We start from the raw sequence: 15272 nt of genomic DNA, 5'->3' as shown, positions 1-15272 counted from the left end.
CTGTCAACAACAAATGCTTGTGCACGACACATTCTGTTCGTAGCATTAGCAGGATTTGCTACAAATAGTTTGCCTTTGTATGTGCAAACCAGGTCCTGTTAAAAGTCGAAAGACAATCGACCTTCAAACTGTACTGGAAGTATGGAGCTATTTCCCATTGTCCATCAATATTCCAGAGGTGATCTGGTAGGTGGTTTGGCGATATGAGCATTAATCCAGACGAACACTAGACGTAACACTCGAAGAATATGTTGTCGGAATGATGCCTCTGAAGGAGATAGTCTCACCAAGGAAGCATCTTTAGATAGCGCTGACTTTTGAGTTTATTGAGATCATCATGTACTGATTGAGTCTTGCCTTTTGGGTCATATTGACCAGAGATAAATTGTCTTCCCACTACAACAGATGTTTCAATATCATAACCAGCTTGATTGGGCACACTTTGATACTTGTATGGGTTTTGTTTCAGTGCCTATTATACTGTCTTTTTGTGATTTCCGAAGAAAGACGACGTCATGTCGCATCCTGTAAGAGTGTGAGACATTTCACACACGTCATTTCTGTTGGGTGAAGATAATTCTATTTGACTGTATGGCTCTGTGCATCAAGGCGGGTCAAATCTTTCCTATGCTTACAGAAAGGTAAAAATAACATGGGCTCAGTATTTTTCACATCCAGAGCAAGGATCTTTCTTGACCACGTTTCATTTTGACTTTACTAAGGCTGTCTGATAAGTCGGATTGTTCGGAATGTGAGTTTTTGCGGTCAATAGTTTCTGCATTAATATCAACATTGTCCGACCCTTCTTGATTGAAGTCCCCATTTGACGTTTGAGGACATATGCTATAAGGGATGTATGACCCATTCTATGATCTTATGATTTCAAGATTTGTTGAACTTGTCAGAAATGTTCTAAGCTCAGTGTACGAAGCGAAAAAGACATGGAAATGTAAAGTTTCAATAAGATTTTTCGAACCATATTCATGATGCAGATGAAGAGCCAATGCTAAACTAAAAAGGTGTACTGGTTTTATGCAGGGATATCACACACCCAGCTAAAGCAATACCTTTCCGTACAGTATCACACGAAAGTGCTTTGTAATCATATTTTCCATATGAAAACAATTGTCATCTATTAACCAGGCGAAACAATTATCAAAGAGGTAGGTATGAATTGTAAAGATGTAGGGATAGAAACTTCTGATGGAGATGAGTTATATTCATTTAAAGCATCAGAAACAAGTTCCTTTTCCATATGACAGTTGTTTTCCATTCGTTTGCTGTGTTTGAGCTTTTGATTTTGCCAATTGTTAAGGGACTTTCCTTGGAGTTCGGTATTTTTGTTGTTATACTTTTTTCCAGGTTCAGCGAGTAGTCATCAATGCATGATAAATGATACAGCGCCTTGTCCTTGAAGTAATTTATAGAGAATAAGCTTACCATCGGATAGTCAAACTTGTGCTTTGCGGCATGTACTATGTTATCAGCACAATCAATAGACTCGATATGTCTTAATTGCTTATCTCGTTTGTATGAACTTTGTCTGCAGAAAAATAGATATGGACCAGTCTAATGGTAATGCCATGAGCGTGTTTTAACGCAATTTGATTCATCAACGGCACGTTTTTGCACTCGCTGTTGAGCATTTATTTGGTATTTCGTAACTGAAATGTTTCCAAATATTTAATTCTACTTGTAAAAGCTTTATAACAGAACCTATGATACTTTATTTATTCTAATGAAATCATTTTGGCTGAATCAAATTCATCATAAAGACGTCGATAACTATTATCCAGTCTCACATTTATTGTGTTTAAAAGAGTAGTTTTCCTTTTTTCTGTTGCATTTGACAAATTTTCGTAGGCAGAAATTTGGAAAATAGCGCATAATTCCCAATTACTCTTTAGTCTTCTCTTTTTAGGCACTGAGTGATTTAATTTGGACTGCCCATTATATTCTGGGTTAATTCGGTTGTGTACCAATGTGGTATAACATTCATCTTTTCGAAAAACTCAACAAGAAACACCCCAAAAGTTACGAAAACATTAAAAACTGTACTAGACACAAGCATGATATAAATCTTTATCTTACCTCCTATATATTTCTAGGAATATCATTAGTTAAAAGCGCCCGCTCCGAGACCGTGTATATTTAATATGGGGTTAGTAGGTGTGGTTTATTTTAATACACGATTAGTAGTGGTGTTGCGTCCCTTTATTAAAACAACTCGGCGTTGAACAAAAAGCTGAAAGGTTTCGCCCGGAAAAAAGATGAAGAAATTTATGATGAACGATTGAAATAAATGCAGAAAACACATTAAAAACTAACAAGTTATTATTGTTGACATTTGTTTTTGTATATGCTAATGGAAGTAGGTTCTTTATATCGAAGACTTGATCATTTTGATAGAAGTCACATTTTGTAAAAGTAAACCATTATAGGTCAAAGTACGGCCTTCAACACGGAGCCTTGGCTCACACCGAACAGCAAGCTATAAAGGGCCCCACAAATTACTAGTGTAAAACCATTCAAACATGAAAACCAACGGTCTAATCTATATAAATATCAGAAACCAGAAACACTTATGAACCACATCAACAAACGACAACCACTGAACATCAGGTTCCTGACTTAGGACAGGTGCAAACAAATGCAGCAGGTTTAAACGTTTAAATAGGCGCCATTCTTCACCCTACCTGAAACAATAGTGTAACAGCACAACATAGAAAGACACACTATAAAATATCAATTGAAATGGCTTAACTCAATCAAAGGACATATTATCAAAAACACTGAACGAATAAATTTGATCTATGACACAATGTAAATACAAAATTAATAAAACAAGGGGGTTAGATGTAAAACAATATCAGAAAGACAACCATAACCTTGGACAAAATGCCGCCAAATAAAATAATGTACACAGGTAAATATAAATAATTTTGTTGTAAGGTATACATGGAGTACGGAAATATTTTTTACAAAATAAATAATTTTGGTGTTTCTATTACGAGAACAAAAGTGAAAATTTAACGTCATACTAAACACCTATCAAAGTTGGTATATATTAAAAATAGTGAGACTAGATAAAACAATGAATAAGTAAACATTAAATAACAAAAATACATTACAAATTCTATCAACACGTCAAATTAACTCGAAAGTACGATTTGAGAGTACTCGCAGTTACTGAAAGCTAGTTAAAAGCCAAAAACAATTAATAATAAAAAATCATGCATCAGAGGCTAAAATCAACTAAAACACATCCCAGGGATTTAGTGTTTTAACGTCATGGACAGTCAAAGAAGACATGATTTGTGCATGTCTGGTTCTTGACTAAATGCTGAAGGTATTTAATTGAAATTCAGAACTTTCAACGTTACGAAAGAGTAATGTAATAGTATGTCCGAGGGCAAAAGTATTTGTTATCATCACATTAGGAAGTTATTGTGACTGTTTTAGGGAAATAATGATTACCTAATTTGATGTAACCCGAATAATTTAGTCTTTATATTCCGCTGATCTACGATTACTCCATTAACCTCGCAAGAAGGAGAGATCGATTACGAAGAGGGACTGAATTATTCGTGTTAGATTTGATGTCGATAACTCTGGCTCAAATAATTTAGTCTCCTTGTCGTCTTGAATATGAAATATTTCCCGCTTTGAAATTTGCGTAAATTCTGTTTAACAGTTTCGAAATGCACATTTTTCAAAAAACATAACTGTTTGAGTAGCTCATAGTTTACGATATAAATCCACAAAATACATATATACACACCTTCGGGATATCTGGAAGCACCTGTGCAAGTTGACAATGGACTTCCGCTCTGAGAAAAGGGTCCTTCTGTTCTAATGTATCTAACAGTTGTAGAGTACTAACAACAGGTTCATTGAAGAATTTTATCTGAAAATCAAAATGGAATTTTTACTTGGCAATGCCAATTTTTATGGACCTCTCGAGATGGTATTCAGTTTTGTATCCTTTTACATTATTGACATCTGCATATCTTCAATATTTTATGACATAGTTCCTGCTTCTAATGACATATTTGGATGTTAAGAAGTCAGAGTGAGATTTAGCCATGAGCTGCATCACAAGTATTAATATTATAAAGTTTTAGGTCCGTAAGCGGCGACCGTTTGTTTTTCTAGCCATGTGTAGATTTGATAAATTTATAAATAAACAAAATGTGTATTCATCTAAATAAGAAGTTATTATTTCGATCATTCGTCCTCGTAACCTTGCGGGAAAAAAATGTTGGTGAGGAGCAATGATCTGTTACAGTAATAAATCATCTAATTTCTTTTTATTAACCGCGGTTGTACATGAAACTGTCTTTAAAACGAAGTTAGGGATAAAAACCGTTGTTGACATTTAATTACGCCGAATGCCTCTTTGTTATTAAACAATTTAATTATAATTCGGAAGCTGCACATTCCATTTGGTGTTTATTGTCTTTCTAGTGTAATGGAATGAGAGAGCTATTTCATTCTAATGCTGTTTGAGTAATTTAAAAAACAACGTATCCTATAAAGTTAGTAACTTAATCCTCATAAAGATATCAAACAAATTGTCCTTTTACAAAACTGACAGTGTTAACAAAAGACAAAATGATATTGCATAAAATATCTGGTTAGCAACAAATTAGATAACACGCATAAAATGTTTCAAATTTGTTTGTGAAATAACTAATAGTCTGTTGACACATTTTTGTAGGGATAATGTAATAAAACACAGCTACATGGGTTGACTTTGGGTTAATACATGAAATGAACAGTGGTATTTTTCATGAAAGCTTCATTAAGGTTCATCAAATGCAGCTGTACTGGATACGCTAAGGCCATTGCCCCACTTCCACACCTATCCCCCACACACTTTTCTGTCCTTTATTTTTAAAGGAGGAGAATTATCAACTAAAGTACAGTAACTTTATATAGAAATTGGTCCACTACTAGCCCTCTCCCTACACACACTTTTCTGTATTTTTTTTAAGGAGAAGAATAAAAAACTAAAGTAAAGTAGAGAAATTTCAAATTCAGAAATCCGTATGCCTATATTTGTACTTCTGCAATAACTGATTTTTCTATTTGTTCTTTTTTTTCCATTATCTGCTTGGCAAAATATCTTTTTGAAACATTTACTTTCCAAACCACTCCACCCGCAATAGGGTCCAATTTCACATAGTAAAATGAAAGCAATTTGATAGAATAGGATGAATAGTTATTATTAAAGTTTTAATAAAAACCAAAAGATAGTCTTTATACATCATGCCTTAAATCACCCAGACTTTCTTAAATTTTTGAATAATTAAACAGGAACAATGAGGGATCTGTAATCAACACCAAATTATTCCAATACAAGAATGTGTCCATAGTACACGGATGCCCTACTCACACTATCATTTTCTATGTTCAGTGGACCGTGAAATTGGGGTCAAAACTCTAATTTGGCATTAAAATTGGAAAGATCATATCATAGGAAACATGTGTACTAAGTTTCAAGTTGATTGGACTTCAACTTCAACAAAAACTATCTTGACCAAAAACTTTAACCTGAAGCGGAACAGACGGACGGACGGACGAACGGACGGACAAACGGACGGACAAACGGACGCACAGACCGAAAAACATAATGTTCCTAGGCGGGGCATAACAATTAGGATACGACAAAAGACAACTACTGACAAGGATTCTGACTTGATACAAGCACGTGACACAAGACAACCAATGACAAGGATCCTGACTTGATACAGGCACGTGACACAAGACAACCACTGATAAGGATCCTGACTTGATATAGGCACGTGACACAAGACAACCAATGACAAGGATCCTGACTTGATAAAGGCACGTGACACAAGACAACCAATGACAAGGATCCTGACAGGATACAGCACGTGACATAAGACAACCACTGATAAGGATCCTGACTTGATATAGGCACGTGACACAAGACAACTAATGACAAGGATCCTGACTTGATACAGACACTTGACAAAATTCAACCTCTGACGAGGATCCTGACTTGATACAGGCTCATTCATTATTCCGCCTCTTTTTGTAGCTGGCAAAATTAAAAACTATATAGAAGTGGCTCCAAATCCAATATTAAACGACCTTACACTTTTCGCCCTATTAATTCAATCAAAATCAAAAGTCATTTGTGTCTCAATAATCCTCATTTTGCGTGCACATTTTATGTATTGCTGATCTTGTTTGTATCCCGAATATGCCTCAATTGGTGGTCTGATTGATAGTTGTCTCATTGGCAATCATACCACATCTCTTTATTTTATATTATTTTCTACACTCCAAGTGATAAACCTTTAGAAAATCAAAGATTATTTTTTAGATTGGCAGTTTTTCATCGTATTACAATGAAACTAAAAGAATCCGATCTTTGATCTCATATAGGATTTATTTTTCTGTTATGTGACTTCATTGATATTAAGAGTTAATTAAAACACTACCATAAAGATCCGTCTATACTCATTTTAATTCTTTTAGAAAGGTCTTACTATCAGGAATAAATCTCCTTTCCAGAGTCATATATAATTATGTTGGTATTATCATCATCAATTAAAAACATGGGTTGTTGTTCTACTTATTATCGTTCTGGGTAGCAACCAAGTGTTATCGCAAGGGCACCAGAATCGTCACCCGTAACAGGTGCGTTATGATTCAACCGGCATATAACAATTATCAATTTTCGTCGTGTAACGCTGTCGTTTTGACATGTAATATACTTCCTTCATTAAGATGCAAACTTCTCCCGAGTCAATACAAATTACCTGAAATGGCCCCATATTGTCTAAAACGCGATACGTTTCCAATTAGTTGATAAATGTTCGCATAAAACTCGCTTAATTATCGATGGAGTCGGGTACATTAAGCAACACTTTCATAGACGCATATTTGATGATTCGTGCATAGCCATAGCGTTCTTAAGTAAATCAATAGCTTTGTGATAGCTTGGATTCGTTACTTTTATTTGTTTTATCAATCCGATATATGACAATTTCAGCAATTATGTCAAGTACGAAAATTTCTGAACATAAGACATGATGTGCTTGAAAGATGCAAGGACTTAAAATAGCAGGTTAAGGATGTCAAATAAACTGCACTAAAGGGGGAGGCAATATGATTCAATCCAAATCTGTACATGTCACAGCTACTCCGATGCTATTCTACATCTATCATAGTATACATCACTGATAGGTCATTTAAATTAAAAGCTTTTCTTCTTTCAAAAATTTATTGCAGTGAAAACAATTTTAATTCTTTGTAGCAAAAAAATAAAATGATAAACACAATAGTGGCTAAAACAGTCTCGATGCATATATTGGACAAATGCATTGTTTTATGCTTGAAATACCAGACAATACCAATTAATGTCAAAGTTATATTGTTTCATGATCATTTTCGTCATATTAATGATTTTTATAAATAGCTATACAAATTTGGTTTGAATGTCATTCTTAAATTTGATATTACTTTCCTTTTATAGAATATAAACATTTGATTTCAAACCATAAAGGGAACGACACAGGCTGATATCCAGTTGAAATTAAACAAAAGACTGGAACTCTTTATTAGAGGAGGTAAAAAAGGCCAAAGTTCGTATATTTGAATTGTTTACATCTGTTTCTATGGGCTTTAAAAGTTTAATGTGGTTGCATAATTTAAGATTCTATGCATCTTACATACGCGTTTTTACTAATATTATAGCATGGAGCTTTGAGATATTTCTAAACTTTCAAATTAAAGACAAATGGTAACATAACAGTCGATTGTGGTATGTGTAAATCCACGTGGATCCTCTTTGTGCATAAGCAAAAATTCCGCCAATAAAAATTCCGCAGAAAGATAAAAGATTGATTTTTTAAAGCATTCATTTGCATCTCTGCCCCGGCGACAGATTTTTGGAAAAAGATCCTAAAAATGGGCAATAATTTCATGGAATTAGTTTAAACAGTATATTAATAGCATATTGTAATAAAATGCATGCTATAACGATAAAAAGGAATACAAATGACAATATGAGTATAGACAATTATTGTTATGCTTTAATTGTGTAATTCTAATAGCACTTAATGTTGATACTCCATCAGACAAAGGTGACCATTTCAGTTTGACATTCTGATAACAATATTCGATAACGCTCTGTTCCGGGACTTTTTGATAGATTTTACCTAGAATTCAAACTAGTATGTCGTCATAGAAGATCTTTTTTTTTGTAGGGCGATCTTAACGATCTTTTGTTTTGTAGGGCGATCTTAACGATCTTTTGTTTTGTAGAGAGATCTTAACGATCTTTTGTTTTGTAGGGCGATGTTAACGATCTTTTGTTTTGTAGGGCGATCTTAACGATCTTTTGTTTTGTAGGGCGATCTTAACGATCTTTTGTTTTGTAGGGAGATCTTAACGATCTTTTGTTTTGTAGAGAGATCTTAACGATCTTTTGTTTTGTAGGGCGATCTTAACGATCTTTTGTTTTGTATAGCGATCTTAACGATCTTTTGTTTTGTAGGGCGATCTTAACGATCTTTTGTTTTGTAGGGCGATCTTAACGATCTTTTGTTTTGTAAGGCGATCTTAACGATCTTTTGTTTTGAATGAAGAGTTATTGTGTAGGAAGTTATGAACGTCTACCAAAAAAATGACTGCGATTAACTGTGTTTTGAACTTTAAAAGATTTACATTTGATTACTCTTTTTTACAGTACTTTTATTGATGCATTGTTTACTAGTTAGAGGTTTAGCTAGCTACAAAACCTGGTTTAATCCACCATTTTCTACATAAGAAAAATGCCTGTACCAAGTCAGGAATATGACAGTTGTTTTCCATTCGTTTGATGTGTTTTAGCTTTTGATTTTGCCATTTGAAATAGAACTTTCCGTTTAGAATTTTCCTTGGAGTTCGATATTTTTGTTATTTCAATTTTTATCTATACATAAATAATAATAACAAGTTGGACAAGGTTTTATTGGAAAATATAGCAAATCCAGCGAAACATTTTATATGGATGCCTGTTTTTATTAAGTTTTTTATAGTATAGAGGGAGATCTGCTGCTCTTATATCTATATACAAAAACGAATGACTGATTTACGATTTGTTACTAAAATTGTCTTGTTGGTAAAGATTGTAGGCATATACGGATGATTATTAGATCTATATCACGTCCCAAATTCCTATTAGAGACAATCCTTCAGTCATCTGGGAGATACTCACAGTCATTTAATTTTTATCAAAGGGTTTACTAACCAATATAAACATATCCGACTAAGTAACTTCCCTAGCAAGCCACTGTTCGTTTGAATTGCAACACAATACGGAGAAGTAGGCATTTTCTACTCAGAAAAGGGAATTCACTACGTGGGGAAAAACTATCATGTTATCATGGAGCAGGATCTGCTTACCCTTCCGGAGCACCTGAAGTCACCCTCGGTTTTTAAATGTGCTCGTATTGCTCTGTATTTTATTTTCTATGTTGTGTTTTGTATACTGCTGTTTGTCTTTTGGTTCTTTTTCATTTTTTGCAGTTCGATGTCGACTTATGAGTTTAAATATTCCTTATGAATCTTTCGCCTTTTATCTATTCGTTTACTATTATTGTTAAAACCAGGAATCGTCAAGAAGTGTTCACTGTGACTTACAGATGAAGTACAGCAATAAAAGCCGATAGTTCCTTTGCTTCCTTACATAGGATTTTTGTCTTGAATTAAAAACCATTATATTACCTTTTCATTATGTGTGTAACCGGAGAGCATGGTTCGAATCCTGAACCTCTGTGTTCGAAGTCAGCACTCTAACCAAATGAGCTAAGAAGTTTTCCCTATCTCAACCGCTCACGACTACCTACGTTTCTACTATGGAAGGGAAGCAATCCCGTCACTCTCCCCCACCTCAAGAAACATCATAGCATTATTACTTGCACATCATAAAACCTGGCTAGATATCATCTATAACCACCGTGCTTTTGTTTAAATTATGGGTTTTGGATAAATTGTCCTCAATTCACATAAAAACAGATGTCTTATCTGTATGATGTTTTATTCAATAAAGATCTTAATTCTAAACACATTTGCACTTGTGCATGTTACGTATTACCTCGTTTATCATTGGTACTATGAAGCACCATCGCTGAATTAAATTTAAAACTTAAATTAACCGTACAAAGTCTTTAATTTAGTTAATATGAACAAGACATAGAAGGAGTAATTTGTCTTAATTCCCTAGTTGTGATAACACTATTCATCACTCGTAATCAACTTTAACAAGCACATTTCTAACTTTATTTAGAAAATCGATCTAACCGTTCAAACATATCGCCAATGAAGTTTGTTTAGACAATCTATAAAGGTAGAAATCTCAGAATAACTTTAAAACACTCCGGTAATTGGTAAACAGTACAAAACAAGTTCATGTAAATGATAAATATTTAACGTGAATATACATACGAGACGGGTGAGTTTTTCACTAATGGACCTTTTACAGATCACGACAGAGGGTTAAAACTGTTGACACTACCCTAATCAAGTGAATAAAGAAAATACAGATCTTTCTCACAAGAAAAGATTCCCTCAATAACGACTTTTGTACCCGAGGAAAATAATTTACTCATCGTTTCGGGTGAGAACTATGAAAATAATGCCTTGTTAATTGTGATGTATTCCTGAGTTGCCTTATGACTTAATTACCAATCAAGAGTTGAGAGCTGTTAGGCGATATATAAAATGATCTTGAGTTACCTTATGACTTATTTACCAATCAAGAGTTGAGAGCAGTTAGGCGATATATAAAATGATCCTGAGTTGCCATATGACTTAATTACCAATCAAAAGAGTTGAACAGTTAGGCGACAATTGTGAAGTATTCCTAAGTTGCCTTATGACTTAATTACCAATCAAAAGAGTTGAACAGTTAGGCGATAATTGTGAAGTATTCCTGAGTTGCCTTATGACTTAATTACCAATCAAGAGTTGAGAGCTGTTAGGCGATATATAAAATGATCCTGAGTTGCCTTATGACTTACTAACCAATCAAAACAGTTGAGCAGTTAAGCGAAATATGTGAAGTATTCTCGAGTTGCCTTATAACTTACTTACCAAAGAGAAGAGTTGAGCAGTTGGCCGATATCTGATGTCTTTATTGATCATTTTCTCCACTGGTTCAACTAACAGCAGAGGCATTTGATGAGCTATATCACCAAAACGTTGTGTTAACTATATAAAATAAAATTATTCAAATGATCATATACCGGTATGCATTATTTTGTACATAAATCAGCCCGTTAGTTTTCTCGTTTGAATTGTTTTACATTTGTCATTTCGGGGCCTTTTATAGCTGACTATGCGGTATGGGTTTTACTCATTGTTGAAGGCCGTACGGTGACCTATAGTTGTTAATTTTTGTGTCACTTGGTCTCTTGTGGAAAGTTGTCTCATTGACAATCATACCACATCTTCTTATTTTATAATTAAAGGAAAATGACGGAAAATGCAATGTCGTAGGTTTCAAAAGTGTAGCTGTCAGTAACTGCGAGTACTCTCAGATCTGTACTTTTTTTTTTGTCGGGATGTACAAGCACCCGTCCTCGTCCACTCTGTGTTTTTGTTAGATGTATTTCTATTTGTATCCATCTGATGAGTTAAGCCTTTTTCAACTGATTTGTATTGTATTGTTACACCACTGTCCCAGGTTAGGGGAGGGTTTAACGTTGATAAAACATGTTTAACCCCGCCACATTCTTTATGTGCCTGTCCCAAGTCAGGAGCCTGTAGTTCAGTGGTTGTCATGGTTCATGTCTTTGTTTTTCGTAAATTGATTTGTTATAAATTAGGCCGTTAGTTTTCTCAATTGAATTGTTTCATATTTTTTCATGTCGGAGCCTTTTATAGCCGACCATACGGTATGAGTTTTTTTCTCATTGTTGGCGGCCTTACGGTTGCCTATAATTGCTTACATCCACTTCATTTGAACTTTGGTGGATAGTTGTCTCATTGGCAATCATACAAAATCTCCTTATTTTTATATTATCTTTACATAATTACATTACATGTATGTTTCATTATAATACGTTATTTTGATTGGCTAACAGAAATCTCGCGTCATTCTGAAATTAACCTTCATTTCAAAATGAAATGTAACATTCATGACACAATAAAAGTGCACAGGTAAATAAAAGAAAAACTTGATAAAAATCGTGTTTTCATGATTCTAGCAAAAAAAGTTAATTATAAGTATTGAATGCTTCTTTTAGTAAATTTATAGGGTTGTAAAAGCGTTGACCGTGCACACATTTTTAGAACTTCCGCGCTTGATACAAAATGTACTTCGGTCAACGCTTTTTACACCCCAACAAAAAGAAGCATTCAATTCTTAAATATTTACCTTTTCATCTTTTTGAAATAACTTATAAAAATACTAGAAGTTATTTCATACAGAAGACTCTTAAGGAACTTCAATATATGTTTGCTTTCATATGAAGGAGTAAAGGAAAAAATCGTACGATACAGATGGATGGCATAAAGCATTAACTTGGTAATTATTCAAAATTAAGGAATATATCTCCCTCATGTAAAGCTCTGATTCCTTTGGTTTATAAGCTCTTCCTTTCTTAAATAATTTTTGGATTTTCTAATATTTTGGCCTCGAGCATCACTGAAGAGACATTTATTGTCGAAATGCGCGTCTGGTGCAGCAAAATTGATACCGTTAAATAGGGTTATGAATGAAATAAATAACACATTTATGAGAAGAACAGAGCATTTGTGTAATTTGTGTAATGTCCATTCGATGTGGTTTGGGCTATTTTCTTAGGTAATTGATCATGAATATTGATAAGTTTGATGCACACGCATTTCTTGTTGATCCTGAAGCACTTGATAATTTTGCTCAAAGAATTATTCAATTAATTTTGATTTTTTAATTTCGACCTCTTCCCCAACCACCAACCTTTTAAACTCAATTAGTTACAACCAGGACCAAAAAGTGCGAAGACAATTTTCCTGGTAATCATTTTTCAACTGTTTGACAACTGTTTTTCAATTAATTAATGTTTAAAGATGGGTATAAACTGCAATATAAATGGAATAAGAAAACAGGTGAAGAGACCACACCTTTTGACGGTTAGCTAGAAGCTTAGGAATGAAAGAAATGGGGAGCTGCTTTCATAATGAAAAGTAAATTCTGATTAATAAGACACAACTTAAAGGTAAGAGAAATTACTTGATCTAGTTGTTTGAGATACTGTTGACCGTTGTACCCGGCATCTATCACGGCGTTACCATCAGTATATATTGTACATATCAGAATTCCGAGAGAAAACATATCACTAAAATAACTACACGTTTTACAAGTTTGTATTTCTGGTGCAATGTAATTTAAGTCTGGTTGTGCCATTTTGGGAAATTTAGTACTCCACGGATGACAAGCCGTCGATTCCTGAAACAAAAATCAATGTATGATATATCGTTTTTATTATTGTTTCATAAATAAAAGTATTATAAAATAGAATATGCCATGAATATAAAGTAACAACTTCGTCGGTATAATAGCAATAAATCAATTAATATCTTAAGATGTCTGACTGTTTTGGTGGGCACATACATAGTTTGAGTTATTTATTCTAAGTACTAAAGAGAACATAAAAAACATTTTGACTGCACAGATTTCCATAATGATTCGACACACATCACACGAGATCAAGCAATAACGTAAGAAAGTGGGCGTTTCTACAGAGATTAATTCATGCTTATATAAAGAAACATGGAATTCAATGATTACAGCCTCGGCAAATGTCCTGAAAAACACTTATTATCATGTTTTAACATGACATGAAAATTGCCAAAATCGATGTGTTTTTAGTACTTCAAACCTGCGTCATTTGCTAGCGGCCACAGAGCAAGAAATAATTACAGATTCGATCAATCACCACAGTACCATTAAACGTACAATTTGTCAACTAAAACATTGATAAATAACAATACTATAGTTAAACACTCAAATTTTAATGTGTTTTATTCTAGTTTCCCTCAAATTCAATTTTATATGCCAACCTATTTAAACATAATTCGATAAGATGTTTTCGCAGTACAGCTATCTGAGTGTGAAAAAGTACAATAATTAAAAGTATTCAAAACATGCTGTAAACTTTCTTCTTGATGAGGAAAAGTCTCTGTTTTCTTTGAAATTAACAAAGAAAAGCACAAAGAAGAAAAGAGAAATTCGATCATTAACTGTTACATTTCTTTGGGCAAACAAATAGGTCGCATTGTTATAATAAATGATTTCTTTTTTTCAGCACTTTTCTAGACCACTTATCCTACAAAGAAATGTCAAGGTATTCCAATATTGTAATTATTATAATTTGCCTTTTTCACATTCGTAAATGATCGACATTTATCTCTACATTTGGTCTAAAATGGATATTGTCTTCTATTAACAATCTCAACAGAATGTTTCAATGTTCAAAGTATGAATTTGTGTCGTTGAGTTGCTGTCTGATTGACGTTTACCATACATGGACATGCAATGTCTAAAAATAAATCTAAAATATTGAATATTTGTAAAATTATTCTTTCTGGGTCTCTTTTTAAAGGTAACTTCGTACATATTTGTTCAAATTATTATTTGAAATATACGTATTGTTGTAAATCTTGACAAATTCCTCTTTCATTTCTGTGTTGAAATTATCACATATAATTGTGACGATGAATAAATTCTAGCCTCTATTGGATAAATCCTTATTTTTAGTCGTCTCATAATTTCTATCTAAATAGCCCTCACCTTGCCTTCTCGTATTTTCTCACTGAATCCAAGTCCCGTTAATTTCCATGTCCCTCTTGTTGTGATCACTATGCTTTGAGGACATACATTTCTGTGGACTAACTGCTCTGTACTATGTAAATAAGATAAGGCTTCTGTGATCTAGGAAAAAACAAATAGAAACATTCAAATTAAACTATTTAATGAATGTTACATCTGTATATTTGTGAAGTAGCAGAAACCGAAATTACTATGTTCTAAAGGATTGACAATCGAATTCCAGATGACACTTCACGAAACAATGAGTCAACGAGAATTGCGTATTATTTAAACACCAAAACAAAACCAACAACATAAAAAGAAATAAAAAGTTCGGTAAGCTTGTAAGTCTTTTACAATGCCGACCCCATCACAACCAGAGTGGTGTATGAGGTGCTCCGAAACTACAGACCGGTAGAATAAGTTTTATTGTGACATCTGTCTTACTGTCACGTGTTAA

General features: G+C 33.7%; 1 protein-coding gene across 1 annotated transcript in view; it reads right to left on the bottom strand.

The window, feature by feature from the left end:
* The window catches only part of LOC127736973 (SCY1-like protein 2), a 98361-nt gene that overhangs the window by 18263 nt on the left and 64826 nt on the right, over positions 1-15272 (bottom strand). Inside the window, exons 5-8 of the mRNA XM_052247535.1 lie at positions 14795-14935; positions 13235-13450; positions 11113-11229; positions 3782-3907 (exon numbers count right to left, since the gene is read on the bottom strand). Of these exons, the coding sequence (XP_052103495.1) occupies positions 3782-3907; positions 11113-11229; positions 13235-13450; positions 14795-14935 (600 nt within the window). The remainder of the gene's footprint in view (positions 1-3781; positions 3908-11112; positions 11230-13234; positions 13451-14794; positions 14936-15272) is intronic.

This window comes from Mytilus californianus, unplaced genomic scaffold (genome assembly GCF_021869535.1).
Source record: "Mytilus californianus isolate M0D057914Y unplaced genomic scaffold, xbMytCali1.0.p SCAF_1, whole genome shotgun sequence".
Taxonomy (NCBI): Eukaryota; Metazoa; Mollusca; class Bivalvia; order Mytilida; family Mytilidae; genus Mytilus; species Mytilus californianus.
The sequence above is the reverse complement of the archived record's forward strand: the minus strand, read 5'-3'. Positions and strand labels throughout refer to the sequence as shown.